Raw genomic sequence first — 14,094 nt, forward strand, 5'->3', positions numbered from 1 at the left:
TACCCTGGGCCCTTCCGATCCGCTCCCGGCTTTGGAAGCCCACAGTGCGCAGGACTAAAGAGCTCCCTGCGTCAAACAGGTCTGCAAAGAGCAAACAAGGCAGGAATCTTTGGGTAATGAAGATCAGCTGCTCCTTAAAAAAGGCTTTGGTTCCCTTGAACACTGCACAGTACAAAAGCGAGGTGCGGATCTGCAGAGCGGGCTCCTCACCCGAGCTGCGTGCGGCAGCCGCTGCGTGCAGACGTTTGCATACATCAGTAGTCAGGCAGTGTCAAAGAGAGCATCTGCCAAACACCCTACAATGCAGGAGGCATTTCCTGGTGATCCCTTCAGGCTGTGGGGGGGGTTTGCCAGAACTCCCCTGAGCAAAGAAAGAGGGGGAAGCACCGCGTTCCCCGAGAGCACGAGATGCTCTGGCTGGCGGATGTTCACCCCTGCCTCTGCTCTTGCACTCAATCAGAAAGCTGAGATTCCTGGGCTTGGAAGAAAAGGGACAGGGAATTCATTCCCTTTCTGGCTGAAAGGGGAAATCACTTCCACACCTCTGAGGGTTTTCAAAGCAACGCCCTAGGAGACCGCTTTTACTGAAGGTCCAGAGCTGCTCACTCGACTTCACAGAAGGGAGCGAACACCTTGGGTTATTCCAGAGCGCCTGTTCCCAGCGCTCTCATTTCCGGGCAGCGGAGAGCTAACACCAGCCGCTTTGGCAAGGAGGTGTTTCCTTCCCCCTCCCCAGCAAGGCAGGGATCGACATCACAAAGTAAGCCATGGGGTCACTCGCCCGTGGAAATGTTCCTCAAAAGCTTCAATTTCTCCAGGTGAAGCTTTAAAAGCAGGGCTCTGCGGCAAGTGGCTGCCCCTGGCCACTCAACAGCGGCTGCCAACAAAACCCCCTCCCTGCTCTGCCTTTACAAGCACCAGGGTTAGGAGGTTGCAGCTTCCACAGCACCATCAGTTGCCAGGTCTGCTCCCAGCATGGCCAACACGGATTCCTCGATGCCCTCCGAGGTTACCACAAGTGGCTCAGCCTGGGGGAGCTCCGCCGGGCTGGGCTGCTGCCTGCCCATGGCTGCCAGCCTCAGCCTGTACTCCTCGGCCTCCTGCTCCTTCTTTAGGAGCTGGCTGCGGTATTCCTGAGCCTCCCGCTTCGCCTCTTGCAGCTGCTGCTGGAGCGCTTCCCCTTCAAGGCTGCCCTACAGAAAACAGAGTTGAGAGAGCCCGTGATGGAGCCCCAGCCTATGCCACGAGGGAGATGGGGTGGGCGAGCGCTCCAGCAGCTGGAGTTAGGAAAGCAAACTGCTCCAAGGCAGCGCTAGAACAGCCTTGGGTCGAGCTCCAGTCAGCTGCCGTGCTCATCACAGAGGCAACGGGGACATGGGAAGGCACAGACCGGTTGCTCGTTGTCCTCACGGTGTGCGGGGAGGTGGGCTGGGAAGGGACCCACGATGAATTTCAAGGGTTGGAAGGAGGGGTAACCAAGAGGTAAGGAAAAGAAAGAGCTGAAAAATAGGGCTGAAAAGCTGGGAGGCAACTGAGGAGAATGTTCTCCCTCCCAACAGAGAGATGGGAGGGTCGGTCCTGCTGCTTTGTGAAGAGCTGAGGCCTGGTTTACACCCAGTCCATGGGCTGGGCTTCTGCAGGAAGGCCTAAATCATCTTGGGAAATGACCACAGTTCATCTAACAAACTGAGGCACAGCTTCAGCACAGGCAAAGGGCTGACAAATGGCTCAGCTGCCTCCTCGCCTCCTGCCCGCGCTGGACTGAGATTCGCTCCTCTCGACCGCTTGGGTGCTCACTGCTAACGCAGGCCTGTGTGTGTGCAGGCAGAGCAGGGAACCTCTGGGCAGGGCTTGCTCCAGAGCCGGGCTCAGCTGAGCAGGATACAGCTCCTTCCTATCCCGAGGTGGCTCTGGCAGAGCAGAAGCCAGGCATGGGAACACACGGGAGATGACAGCAACCCAAGCCAGGAGCAGGGATATCTACCTTGTCTCCTCCCGAGTCACAGGCGTTTTGTTCCACCTTCTGCTTCTTGGCCACGGGCTGGTCCTCCTCTTCTGCACAAGCTCTGTCTTCGAGAGCAGTCTCTTCTGCAGCCTGGCCAGCAGGTACAGTTAACACTGCGGAATGAAAAGGGGACAAGTTACCCAGTGCGAGACAGGCTCTTGCACAGCCGCTTCCCTGAAGTCGGTGCCATCGGCGTGGGTCTGGAGGAGACCTGTGGACCAGGAACGCCCAAGTCTGCCTGGACAGGAGAGAAACTCTGGACTGGGTTTCCAGTTTCCTTCATTCAGGCCCCTGAAATACCCAAGTATGTCACTGCAATGGGGCTGACAGAACCCACAGGCAAATATTTGCATCTTAAAAGGTAAGGGAGGTACAAACGATCATTCTGATGCCTCGGTAATGCTGAGGCAGGCTCAGCAACAGGAACAGAAAGCTCTCCTTAAAAATTCCCCGTACACAGTCCCATGGCCAAGCTCTGGATCCGCTTTAAGAGCACGCAAGAGGCACAAATACTCTACATTTTCAACCTGCAAACACTGGGGGCCCGCTTTGGGAAGCCAATAGCAGGAATTCATCCAACCAAGGGGGGGAAAGGCACCACGTGAGCTCCTGAAGGCAGCGCTAAACAGTTCTCCCTTTTTCTTCCTTAGCCTAAGAAGGGGTTACAAGCCAGGAATTCCTTCTTGGATTCTGAACAATCATCAGCCTCAGAATATTGCTCTTAGCTCGTGAAGTCCATAAACGGGACTGCTGCAGCCCATCCTGCACTGCAGCACTGTATGCACCTTGCAGGAGAGCTGCGCTGCTCCCTAATCCTCTTCGGCTGCACCAGTGTTAATCCAAATCATTGAGTATCCCTAGGACACGCTAAAAGAATTGTCAGGAGTAGTCAAGGCTGAGGAATTCCATCCCTTGAGGACACAACAATTCACTGTATGAGCACCTGGGGCTCTGCCCTGCTTTACTAAACACTATTTACACGTGCCTTGTAAAACTGAGGGATCACACTGCTCTATGACCAGCGTTACGGGGGGGAAAGGTGTATTTAAGTTGATATTAAGGGCCTAATATGAAGTTCTTGGAGAACAGTGGAGTGAGTGCTAAAGGCAACAGGTTGCTCTTCCATCTGCAGGCTGATTTACTCCCATACTGGGAAGTCTGCCATAAGATAAAGGAACTGTCCTTGGCTGGCTGCTGGAGAGCCAGCGGCTAACTCTGCGCTTCTCCTCCCGCAGCATTCCACTGAAGCTGTTTGGGTTTGATGCAAGGACTGGGATATCGCAGTCTGGCAGCGTGGACGATGCTACCAAGAGGTCTCACGCAAGCTCTGCTGCCAGTGTGAGCCACAGAGACCTTCTTAAGCCCTCCTGGAGCCCAGCAGTGAGGCACAGACCTGTTACACCACAGTGCTGACCGCACCAGCCCTCTGGCGCTCCACAGGGCTCACGGGCAGCACTAACTGTATTACCCCCTCCTAAAGGGACTCCTCGGCGCTGCCTTCCCAGCTCAGCTCCTTACCTTGCTGCCCATCCTGCACGCTCAGGATGAAGGGCTGGCTGAGGCCACTGCTGGGGAGGGCTGTCTGCAGGCTGCCCAGGGAAATGCTCTCTGACACAATGGCGATGAGGCGCTGCCCTCCGCTGCCAACCACTTCTTGTATGGCAGAATCCACAGGATTTCCTTCCCCTGCCTCCTCTGCCTTACCTTGAGGAATTAAGTGCCAGAAAAGAAGAGGAAGAACGTCAGGGTTTCCTTCTCCCTTCCTTGAACACAAACTCAAGCTTGCAGCTCGAGGCTCGCGGGACGCCTGCTTCTGGGAAACAACCCGGACGTGCAGCAAAGCTCAGAGGGGAAAGACAACCTGCTACACCCCAGGCAAAACCAGTGCTCTAGAGCAAAACCAGCACGTTGTGGTGTAAGGCAAGGAGTGCTAGCACAGCAGCACGGTGGGTCAATCAAAAAGCCTGCAGCTGGAGGCAGCTGTTAAGCAGAGCTGGCTCTGGGAAGCTTCCTTCCGTGACCCAGCTCTAATGAAGACAAACCACAGGCCAAAAGTGCCTCAAGAGCCCCATCCACACCAGCAGGACCAAAGCAGCCCTGAGGAGGCTGTTTAGCTTGGCTGGGTGACTGCAGAGAGGTTCAGCTTCCTGGCACCCTTCCTGTGTGACTTATGGGCTGTGCAAGGAATCAGGACTGCAGAGCCCGGGCTGCATCCTGCTCTCAGGGTGAGCTGCAAGCGCAGGAAACGGGATCCAACCGGCGACGCAGACGCCCTAAGAGAGGAAAGCACTCGAGCAGCCCAGGTCAAGGAGCTTAAAGGGGAACTGCCCCTCTCTAGAGTCTAGGGAAACCACCTGGCTTTGGGGAAAAGAAGTGAATGTTAAAGGATTATATAGACATTATCAGAGTCCTAAATCTGAAGTTACAGGTCAAACATTACAAACATAAAAGACCATAAAACAACCCCAAAACCCACCCAAACCTTTCCCTAAGAAAAAGTAACCAGAACTTCAGGAGACTCAAACCATTTGCTGACAACCAACCGTGTATGAGACCGGGCCAGAAACCATTTCAGCCCATTCCTCCTAAATCAGTATTCATCTACATTTAGACGTTCAAGTAAACCCATGCTGGTTTTTGGTTCTCTTTTTAGTATCTGTTAAAACCTGTCAAGAGCAGTCACACACGCCAGCTAATAAAAACTAAGTTACTTCGATTGGGAACAGCTGCTGGGTTTTGAATCATGCTCCAACTGGGATGAAAGCCCCAAATTCACTCCCTGCTTCCCAAATATTGATCGTCCTCTCTTCTTTACCCTGAAAACGAGGCAAAAAATCCCTTCCACGTCTTCCATTTCCTCCCAGGATGCTGCCGACACAAACCTGAGCGTGCCGACACCTCCGCGAGGGCTGCGAGCGTGGCGAGCACGGAGGTGGTGGAGCTGGCAAACTGCACCGTGGAGCCATGGCGATCACCTGCTGGGGAAACGGGAGCCTCAGGACCTGCCACAGCTCGACGTGAATAGGGGTGACCTTATCAGTGTCTATAAATATACAAAGGGGGAGTGTCACGAGGATGGAGCCAGGCTCTACTCAGTGGCAAACAACGAGAGGACAAGGGGTAATGGGTACAAACTGGAACACAAGAGGTTCCACTTAAACTTGAGGTCCCTTCCAATCTCTAGCATGCTGTGATCCTGTGTGATACTGTGAATAAAGCAGGCGGCAACCATTCCGGTCCTGGAGCCCACAGCACCAGCTCTGAAGCATCTCCGAGGCTCCCAGTGGTCAATGGGAAAAGGGGGGTGCTGCAGATAGCTTTTCATGGGGTGCCTTTCCTCCTAGTGACTGTAACAAGGGCTTGGCTATTCCTTTGCAACAGACTGGACCCACGTTCACGTAAGGAACCGGCTCTGTGTTGCACTGCAGCTTTTACCCGCGAACCCCAAAGGGTATATGAAACTCATTGGGTAGCATGAACAGATTACAGCCCCCACGTTCCTCCTCAGCAGTACTTTGTGGGCCAAGCTGCAGCTGGTTACAGAGCAGTTTGGTCTGAGACAGGAACTGCCTGCACACGTTGCTGGGTTTCAATGCACTGAGCATGCAGGTCCTTTCCTCCTCCCCTCTCAGCCTCGGTAACGGAAAGACCACGGTTACTGCAATGGGGCATTGATGTGAATGAGATAAACAAGCCCTCTCGGGCCCCCAAAACAATGTTTCTTCCTCCAATTGACCATAGTAATTCCTATTCAAAGGCAGACTTAGTAAGAATGGAACAGGAAATTAACTAAACGGGCCCAAACTCAGCGCATCCAACCCACAGTTCCCCTTCCAACAAAACAAAACAGAGATCCTGTACCTCATTGCCAGCGTAGATAAATAGATTATAAGCACACAAAGGGAAGTTCATACAGAGTTCCCCTGCCTTAACCCTTGCAACCTATTGTCTCCCTTTCTCACCACCTCCTGACTTTATCAGGGTTATCAAGGGACTTGTTTTCCATGAATGATGCTTTCAAAAGGCCCAGTGACTGTTTGCAGCAGCTTGGAACCACGTTCCTCCAGACCAGCTAAAGACACCTCTTAGAGCAGGAGACAGGGGCTGCTTTCAAGCTGACTGCCTGTTACCGGTGCTGGAAGTGTTGGGGGGGGGGAAAAACCCAGGGTGGTTCAGTCCAGTCACATGTGGACAGTAAGGCACTGTTGTCTTGGGTACTGAGAGAGGGGATTTACACTGCAGGATACACATGGAGAAGTGAGAGCCCCAAGAGCTCATCTGCAGCGCTGCTCACTGCGGCTGGGTTCAAGGGGCTCAGAGCCACCACCCAGCTCAGCCCAGTGAAACCAAGGCAGAGATCGATTTCCACATCAAAGGGATAGGGGAAATAGGAAAGAACAGAACGATTCCAGCTAAAGGGGCTGCATTTGAACCAGGAGAAGGTCTCAAGAGGCTGTGACTGTGTTTAAGCTGTAAATCAGCAGGGCCTCTGCCTCCTGCCTGGCTTCCAGGCACAGCCTGATCCATCTGCAGACGCAGTGATGCTGATCATGGCAAGAGCATCACCTGGGGTACAAACCCCCAAGTTCTACGCACCTTTGGGTTTGTGAAATACCCTTATCCCACAAACTGACGACGCTGTGCACCAGTCACACTGCATTTCCTTCACGGGTGCTAGAGGAACACATTGGTTCTGCGTTAGGGTTTGTCAGTGCTCCAAAGCTGCAAGCAGCCCTGAAAGCTTTGGGAGCAGGTCTGGAGAGTTGCTGAGGCCTCCGTGGCCAGGCAGAGAGGTCCATGTGGGACTGCACAACATCAGCATCCGGGATGTTAAAAGCACTCTCTAGCTGCCAAGCAAACATTCACGCATGTGAACAGTGTCGCTAACCAAAGGATTACTCACACGCAGAAGTGTTTGCAGGAGGAGGGCAAATAACTTCACAAAACTTGTATTTAGTAGCCTCCTTGAGACTGAAAACAATTTCCCCCAATACAGAAAAATCGCTGTAAGAGTTATGATGAAAATCACACAAAAAGAACGCAGCACTCAGGCTCTGAAGCGTTTTTCCCCACCAAAATAAGGCTCACAGAACAATGGGGAGCCGAAATATTTCCATCCAACACGTGGGATAGAAGAAATAGGGAGTAATGGACACATCCAATAGACCTGCTTATCGTGCAGTTTCCCTACTCGACATTTATACAGCAAAACATCCACTCAGCTCCTGTAGGCAGTAAAGATGAAAGCAAACGTTCCCCAACCGCTCCGCAGTGCCCAAGACCTGGCACAGGCAATAATCCTCGTTTTCCCTCTGTTGCAATCAGCCCAATCCCATGTCTCAAGCTCTGTTGCTTGTAAGAGACCTGGGGCAGAGCCACAGCTGAGCTCAGCAGAGCTCTGCCGCTCACGGTGGCACCACCTTTAGTAAGAGCAGCTGGAAATCTGCTTTGTTCCCTCCTCACTCGGAGGCAGGAAGCAGGAGCTGGGTGTGTTTGTGGCCACTTTACCCTTTTCCTCTCCTAAATGACCATCTGCCCTCTACTGGTAAGCAGCCGGAGGAGCTTTTCTCAAGGCTTTCCCACCGGAGGGCCCACAGCACCTTACCTGAGGTTGCTTTGGCACTTGCTGAAGAGACGAGCTCAGTGAGATCAAGAACCTCCCCTGGCGTAAGAAGGAACGGGGAGGTGAGAGCCACAGTGCTGCCGATGGGGGTCGTTCCCTCTGGGTGAGGGTTTACCTGGTTCTGCATCGCTTCCTAGGGCAGAGGGTGGGCTCAGGTACACATTGCTCATGCTTTCTCTGGTGCTTAGCACCCCTGAAACACTTTAGAGGCAGATAATTTCTCTCTGCAGCGTGTCGGGGGCACCAGCGCAAAAGCTGTGACAAAACTGCCCCTAAACTTGGCAACTTACACTACAAGCACACAAGTATCTGAAGGGGGCCTATAGGGATGCTGGGGAGGGACTCTTCATTAGGGACTGCAGTGACAGGACAAGGGGGAACGGGTTCAAACTGAAACAGGGGAAGTTTAGATTGGATCTAAGGAGGAAATTCTTTCCTGTGAGGGTGCTGAGGCACTGGAATGGGTTGCCCAGGGAGGTTGTGAATGCTCCATCCCTGGCAGTGTTCAAGGCCAGGTTGGACAGAGCCTTGGGTGCCCTGGTTTAGTGTGAGGTGTCCCTGCCCATGGCAGGGGGTTGGAACTGGATGATCTCAAGGTCCTTTCCAACCCAACCCATTCTGTGATTCTAAAAGATGCATGGAAACAAAACCCTATCACCCACTGACTCCTAGAGGACCGCAGCAGTTGATGACAACCGATCCCATCAAACACGATAGGATCACTCTACCGCAGATACAGCTGTGGGTCAGAGACCTACCACCACGTCTCCCTCCTCAGCCTACCTGCAGCATCACCAGAGTCTCTGGATTGTTCTTGTCCAAAGCAATATCAAAAGCCGATTTATCGAACTTGCTGAAAGCATGGACATCAGCTCCGTGCCTGAGCAGCAGCTCGACGATGTCGCGGTGGTCGTGCTCCGTGGCCCAGTGCAAAGCAGTCATTTTCAGCATGTCTTTGGCGTTCACATCAGCCCCGTTCTGCAAGAAATCAGCATTACCTGTCAGCATGCTCTTCATGCCTCAAAGGCAGGGCCTGCTCTAGCGTTTCAACAGGGACATCACCACCCATCTCCCTTCCAGCGCTCACCTTGATGAGCAGCTCCACGATCTGCGTGTGCCCGTCAGCCGCAGCCACGTGCAGCGGCGTCCGGTCCACTTTTGTTCGGGCATCTCTGCTAACCCCAGCTCGAAGGAGAACCTCTGCTGTTGAGTAGTGGCCGTACTGGGCAGCCAGGTGCAGAGGGGACGTCCCGAGCTGCGTGGGAACACAGAGGCAGTTATTGCAGCAAGAGGGGACAGGCACAGAAACCACCACGTGCGGTCGGCAGGAATCAAAAAGACAAAGGTGATGGGAGAAACGACCTGAACCTTTTTTCCCTCCACTTCTAAATAGGGGGTTGCACACCCCATAATCTTCCTGACAGACGTTAAGCTTTGTAGGAATCGGTATCTGATAACTGCACCAAACTGCACCATCCCTTTATCCCTGAGCTTCCATCCCACGCCGCAGCAGAACAGCTCTGCCACTTCCATACTGTGAGATCATTCCCTCACTATCGAGAAAAGGGCATTATCACAAGAACCATGGAATGGTTTGGGTTGGAAAGGACCTTGAGATCATCCAGTTCCAACCCCCCTGCCATGGGCAGGGACACCTCCCACTAAACCAGGGCACCCAAGGCTCTGTCCAAGCTGGCCTTGAACACCGCCAGGGATGGAGCATTCACAGCTTCCAGCTCTGCTCCCTCTTGGCCTGCTTAATTCCTTCATCTCACAAAGCATGGACAGAGTGGTAAGTTAGGAAATTACAAGGATTAGAGACGGAAAATGACTACTGATGGCTTCCTCACTATGGGCTTGTCTCCTGTTTATCCAACTATTATTCTTCTTTTTCATTAGACCTCTTAATTCCTTTCCCACCCAGGATGGGCTGGTTTGGTTTTGGGGCTTTGTGGAAACAAAACAAACCTCACAAACCAGAGATGAGTTTCTTGACCGGGAGTTTACACACTTAAATAAAGCATTTTTAGAAGAACTTCTTATTCCTGAAGAGGTTTATCAGTTCTTCTCATTGGAACCGACTCATCATTTATCTCAGCTGTTGGGAACTGCGTTTCTTAAAGCATCAAACCCTACACACCAAACCCTATACTGCTGTCTGGGACAACAGGGTCCTTGTGACCGTGCTCGTGTGCATTAGGCACAGATCAATCTTTACACAAACAGTTTCTAAAGTGCTTTATGTGGCATCTGCTCTGCCACAGAAACCCAGAGGCACATCACCTGCCAACCTCCCCTCGGGTTTTACTGCTCCAACTGACATCTGTGCCCTTCGGTTCAGCCCTAAAGAGCACGCACGCACACACAGAGCCCGTTCCACACGGAACCCAGCACAGGGACAGACCCAGTCGGTGGTGAAGGGAGCGCCGCTCGCCATCAGCTTCCTCACTTCGTCATCTTCGCCTTTGCGAGCTGCCTCGAGCAGCCTCTTCCCCAGGTCCACCAAGGACATCTTCACACATGGGAACAAGTGTCTGCTGGAAGCTGCTTTCGAAGCCAGGAAAGGGAAAAGGGACAAGCAGCAGTGAGGCACAGACGTGGACTTCAGAAGCGCTGTACAACCACGGCCCACGTGGACGCGCCACCGTCCCACCCAGAACCAGGCCCAAAACTACCAATAACTGGGTACAAATATAGAATCATGGAATGGGTTGGGTTGGGAAGGACCTGAAGATCATCCAGTTCCAACCCCCTGCCGTGGGCAGGGACACCTCACACTAAACCAGGGCACCCAAGGCTCTGTCCAACCTGGCCTTGAACACTGCCAGGGATGGAGCATTCACAACCTCCCTGGGCAACCCATTCCAGTGCCTCAGCACCCTCACAGGAAAGAATTAATTTCCTTCTTATATCCAATCCAAACCTCCCCTGTTTAAGTTTTAACGCATTACCCCTTGTCCTGTCACTGCAGTCCCTAATGAAGAGTCCCTCCCCAGCATCCCTATAGCCCCCTTCAGACACTGGAAGCTGCTCTGAGGTCTCCCCGCAGCTTCTCTTCTCCAGGCTGAACAGCCCCAACTTCCTCAGCCTGTCTCCATACAGGAGCTGCTCCAGCCCCTGCTCATCCTCGTGGCCTCCTCTGGACTTGTTCCAACAGTTCCACGTCCTTTTTATGTTGAGGACCCCAGAACTGCACACAATGCTCCAGGTGAGGTCTCACCCGAGCAGCGTGGAGGGGCAGGATCACCTCCTTAATGTTAATTTTTATACATTTCATAATTTTCCTTTTTTATATCAATATATGAATATTTAAATAATTTCCTTATAAGTAAATATCTATTATACATATCTACAACAATTCACCTACGAATATTCATCCTGTTGCTCAGCTCTGTGCCCTCCCAGACAGAGGCAGGGCCAGGCACCGCGAGCCAGCAGAGCTCCTGCCAGCGATGCTGCTCACCTCGACAGCACCTCGCACGGACACGAAGCCTTGCCCATGGGGATCCACTTCCAGGAGCAGGACCTGTAGGAGCGAGCACGCATCTGGATGAGTCTTCAAGCACTCAATCCCCAACTCTGATCCCCAGCACTCACAACTACGCACGGGGGGGAGCTACCCTTGGTCAGGATAAAGCAAACCTTGGTGTCTGCAGGGATTTGCTCAAGGCCATACAAGGACCAGGACCTGTGCTCGCTGCACCCCCATAAGACACAAGCACGGGGATGGGGAATGCAGCAGCTCCCGGGGATGGGGCTCTGCCGGTGTCTGCCAGGGGGCTCAAATCCTGCCTCAAAGCCTCGCCGTTAACTCATGGGCACCAAACGAACGCCAGCGCCGAGGGGCCCGGTGCCAAGCAGCGTTAAGAGCGATGCCAGCAGCCTTCAGCTCGCTGCTTTCCCCCCGATTCCTTCCCTATTTCTCCCCTCCTCGGGCACCAACAGCACAAACCCATCGCAGCGAAGCCCAAGAGCAAACCTGAGCCCCATGGGGCTGCAGCGCCCGTCCCAGCTCCCCCCTCCACTTCACCATGGGGGCTCCCTGCCTTCCCAAGGTGCCGCTATGGCACAACAGCACCCAGGGCTCGCAGTGCCCCCCTCGGCACTTGTGGGGCTGCGTGTGGGGAAGGAAGGAGGGGGGCTCCTGATCCCTCCTCCCCACAGGAGCAACCCCCCGGCGGGCCTGGGACCCCTCGGCTCCCCCCGGTCGCTCCCACACGGGACCCCCAAAACACGATGGGGGGGGGGGGAGCACAGCCCCTTCCCATCACCTCCAAACGGGCTCGGGAGCTGCTCCCTCACAGCCCCCCCCCCCTGCCCCCAGGACCCTGCCCCCCCCAGGACCCTCACACCCCCCCCCCCCCCTTGCCCCCAGGACCCTCACCCTTCCTCTGTCCTCCAGGACCCTCCCAGCCCCCCCCTTGCCCCCCAGGACCCTCACAGCCCCCCCCCCCCCCCCTTCCTCTGTCCTCCAGGACCCTCACAGCCCCCCCCTTGCCCCCCAGGACCCTCACAGCCCCCCCCCTCTTTCCTCTGCCCCCCAGAACCCTCACAGGCCCCCCCCCCCTCCAGGACCCTCACAGCCCCCCCCTTCCTCTGCCCCCCAGGACCCTCACAGCCCCCCCCCCTTTGCCCCCCAGGACCCTCCCCCCCCCCCAGCCCCGTTCCCACGGGGGTCCCCCCTTCACCCCCCCCGTCCCCACTCACTCAGCGGCTCGCACCCCCCCCCCGCACGCGGCTGTTCGCGCCTCGCGGCACCGCCCCCTCCGCGGCTGTTCCCGCCCCTCCCGCCGCGGCCACGCAAAATGGCCGACCTGTGTGAAGGCGGAGGGATACCTCACCGGTAACAAAAGAGTCCCCGGCCGCTAACGGGGAATAGGGGCGGATTGCGCCTTCCCTCGCTGGCACAGAGGGCACGGGGCGGGATTAGGGACGTTCTCCTTTACCCCAGCACCCTCCCAGCCCGGGAGGAGGGCGGCGAGCAACGGCGGAGCCCTAAACGGGGAGTATTTTCTACAGCGGAAGGAGCGCAGGAGGAGCGCAGTGTTCTATTGGAGTGATGCGGCCCTGCAGTTAGTCCCGGCAGAGGCCTTCAGGCGCCAAGTACAAAAGGGCGGTGGAGCCGCGCTGTGGTGCGGGGGTTTTGTGTCTCCTTAAGCGTTTGGGTACGTCTGTGTGCATGTAAATGTGCGTACAAGTGTGTACATACATGTATATAAAGCCCTTTGTGGGTCTCCTCCTCCTGTGAGGGCTCCGTTCCGAGCCGAGGGGCAGCGCTCGGGGCTCTTCCTTCCCTAGGCCGTTTGACGGGGCTTGGAAACGGTGAGGTTGAGGCAATGCCCTGAATGTGCTTGGGATAAAGTTTGGGGTAGGAGGCAACTTAAGGGGAGAGCTCGGAGCAGCTCCAGTGCCTGAAGGGGCTATGGGAAACCAGGGCAAGGGCCTGTAGGGAGAGGCCAAGGGGAATGGGTTTAACCTGCCTGAGGGGACGTAGGGGTAGGATCTGAGGCAGAAGCTCTTCCCTGTGAGGCTGCTGAGGTGCTGGAATGGGTTGAATGGAGAAGGTTTGGCTGCCCCATCCCTGGCAGTGCTCGTGGCCGGTTGGAGCATCCCACTCTAATGGGAGCTGTCCCTGCCCGTGGCTTTAGATGAGCTTTAAGCTCCCCTCAACCCAATCCATCCTATGGAAATAATCACTTAGGTTCTTTCCCCATTGAAATCCTGTGCAGCATTTGCGAAGACACGGGTGCATCCGTTCTTAACGCACCCTAAAAAGATTTAAAACAATTTAATAGCAAATTATGGAAATAACCAGATTCCGGCCTGCGGGGGTTCTTTTTAAAGGATACACGGGAACGTGTACGGTTTGAAGTACTTTAATTCAAGTTTCATAATAAATACTGTGGGGTTTCCCAGCTGGGAACACAGAAATCACAGCTCTGCATAGGAGGGTTTCCATTTGTCACCTCTGGCTTCACATGGTTCACAGTCCGGCTGCCGGCTCCCTTCTGGAGGTTACAGGCAAAGGGCAGGTTTTCCCAATGTATTCCTCCTTTTTGGGGCACCTTGTGGCTGCTGCCTGAGCTTCCACCCCCCCCCTCAACCCTTAGGACAGCTTGAAATGTTCCCCATCACCCCATTAAACCCCCCTGCCAAAAGGAAACCACTGTCAGGAAGACAAATCACTGGTGTTCCCTCTCCCATGTGGGGGGAATAAAGCCCACAGCTGTTTCAAAGCAAAACATGATCCAGGGATGGGGACTGTGTTCCTCGTTTTGGCATGATGCTCGGGAAGAGGCTTCATCCGGACACCTCTCCAAGGAGAATGCAGCATTTTGGTGGTTGTAGCTTTTAAAGGGCTGGGGCAATTGGCTGCGGAACCAGAGGCGTTTTCATTCTGGGGTAAGAGCAAACTGAATTCTCCCTATCTTTCAGCACAGCCCTTGCTTCCCACCCGGCTCCCAGG

At 54.6% G+C, this 14,094-nt stretch overlaps 1 protein-coding gene across 1 annotated transcript; it reads right to left on the reverse strand.

Annotated features, from left to right (window-relative positions):
• Positions 1 to 923: 923 nt before the first annotated feature.
• Positions 924 to 11,149, reverse strand: GABPB2 (GA binding protein transcription factor subunit beta 2). Its single transcript, XM_057423170.1, has 8 exons — positions 11,092 to 11,149; positions 10,033 to 10,172; positions 8,716 to 8,883; positions 8,412 to 8,606; positions 7,611 to 7,761; positions 3,524 to 3,709; positions 1,985 to 2,118; positions 924 to 1,193 (listed from the first exon to the last, which is right to left on the reverse strand). Exons 2-8 carry the CDS (start codon positions 10,138 to 10,140, stop codon positions 924 to 926), a joined length of 1,212 nt encoding a protein of 403 aa, XP_057279153.1. The 5' UTR covers positions 10,141 to 10,172; positions 11,092 to 11,149.
• Between the last annotated feature and the right edge of the window lie 2,945 nt (positions 11,150 to 14,094).

The sequence above is a fragment of the Pezoporus wallicus genome, unplaced genomic scaffold (assembly GCF_028554395.1).
Source record: "Pezoporus wallicus isolate ANWC-B61680 ecotype Strahan unplaced genomic scaffold, APGP_CSIRO_Pwel_v1 scaffold_8441, whole genome shotgun sequence".
In the NCBI taxonomy this organism is placed as follows: Eukaryota; Metazoa; Chordata; class Aves; order Psittaciformes; family Psittacidae; genus Pezoporus; species Pezoporus wallicus.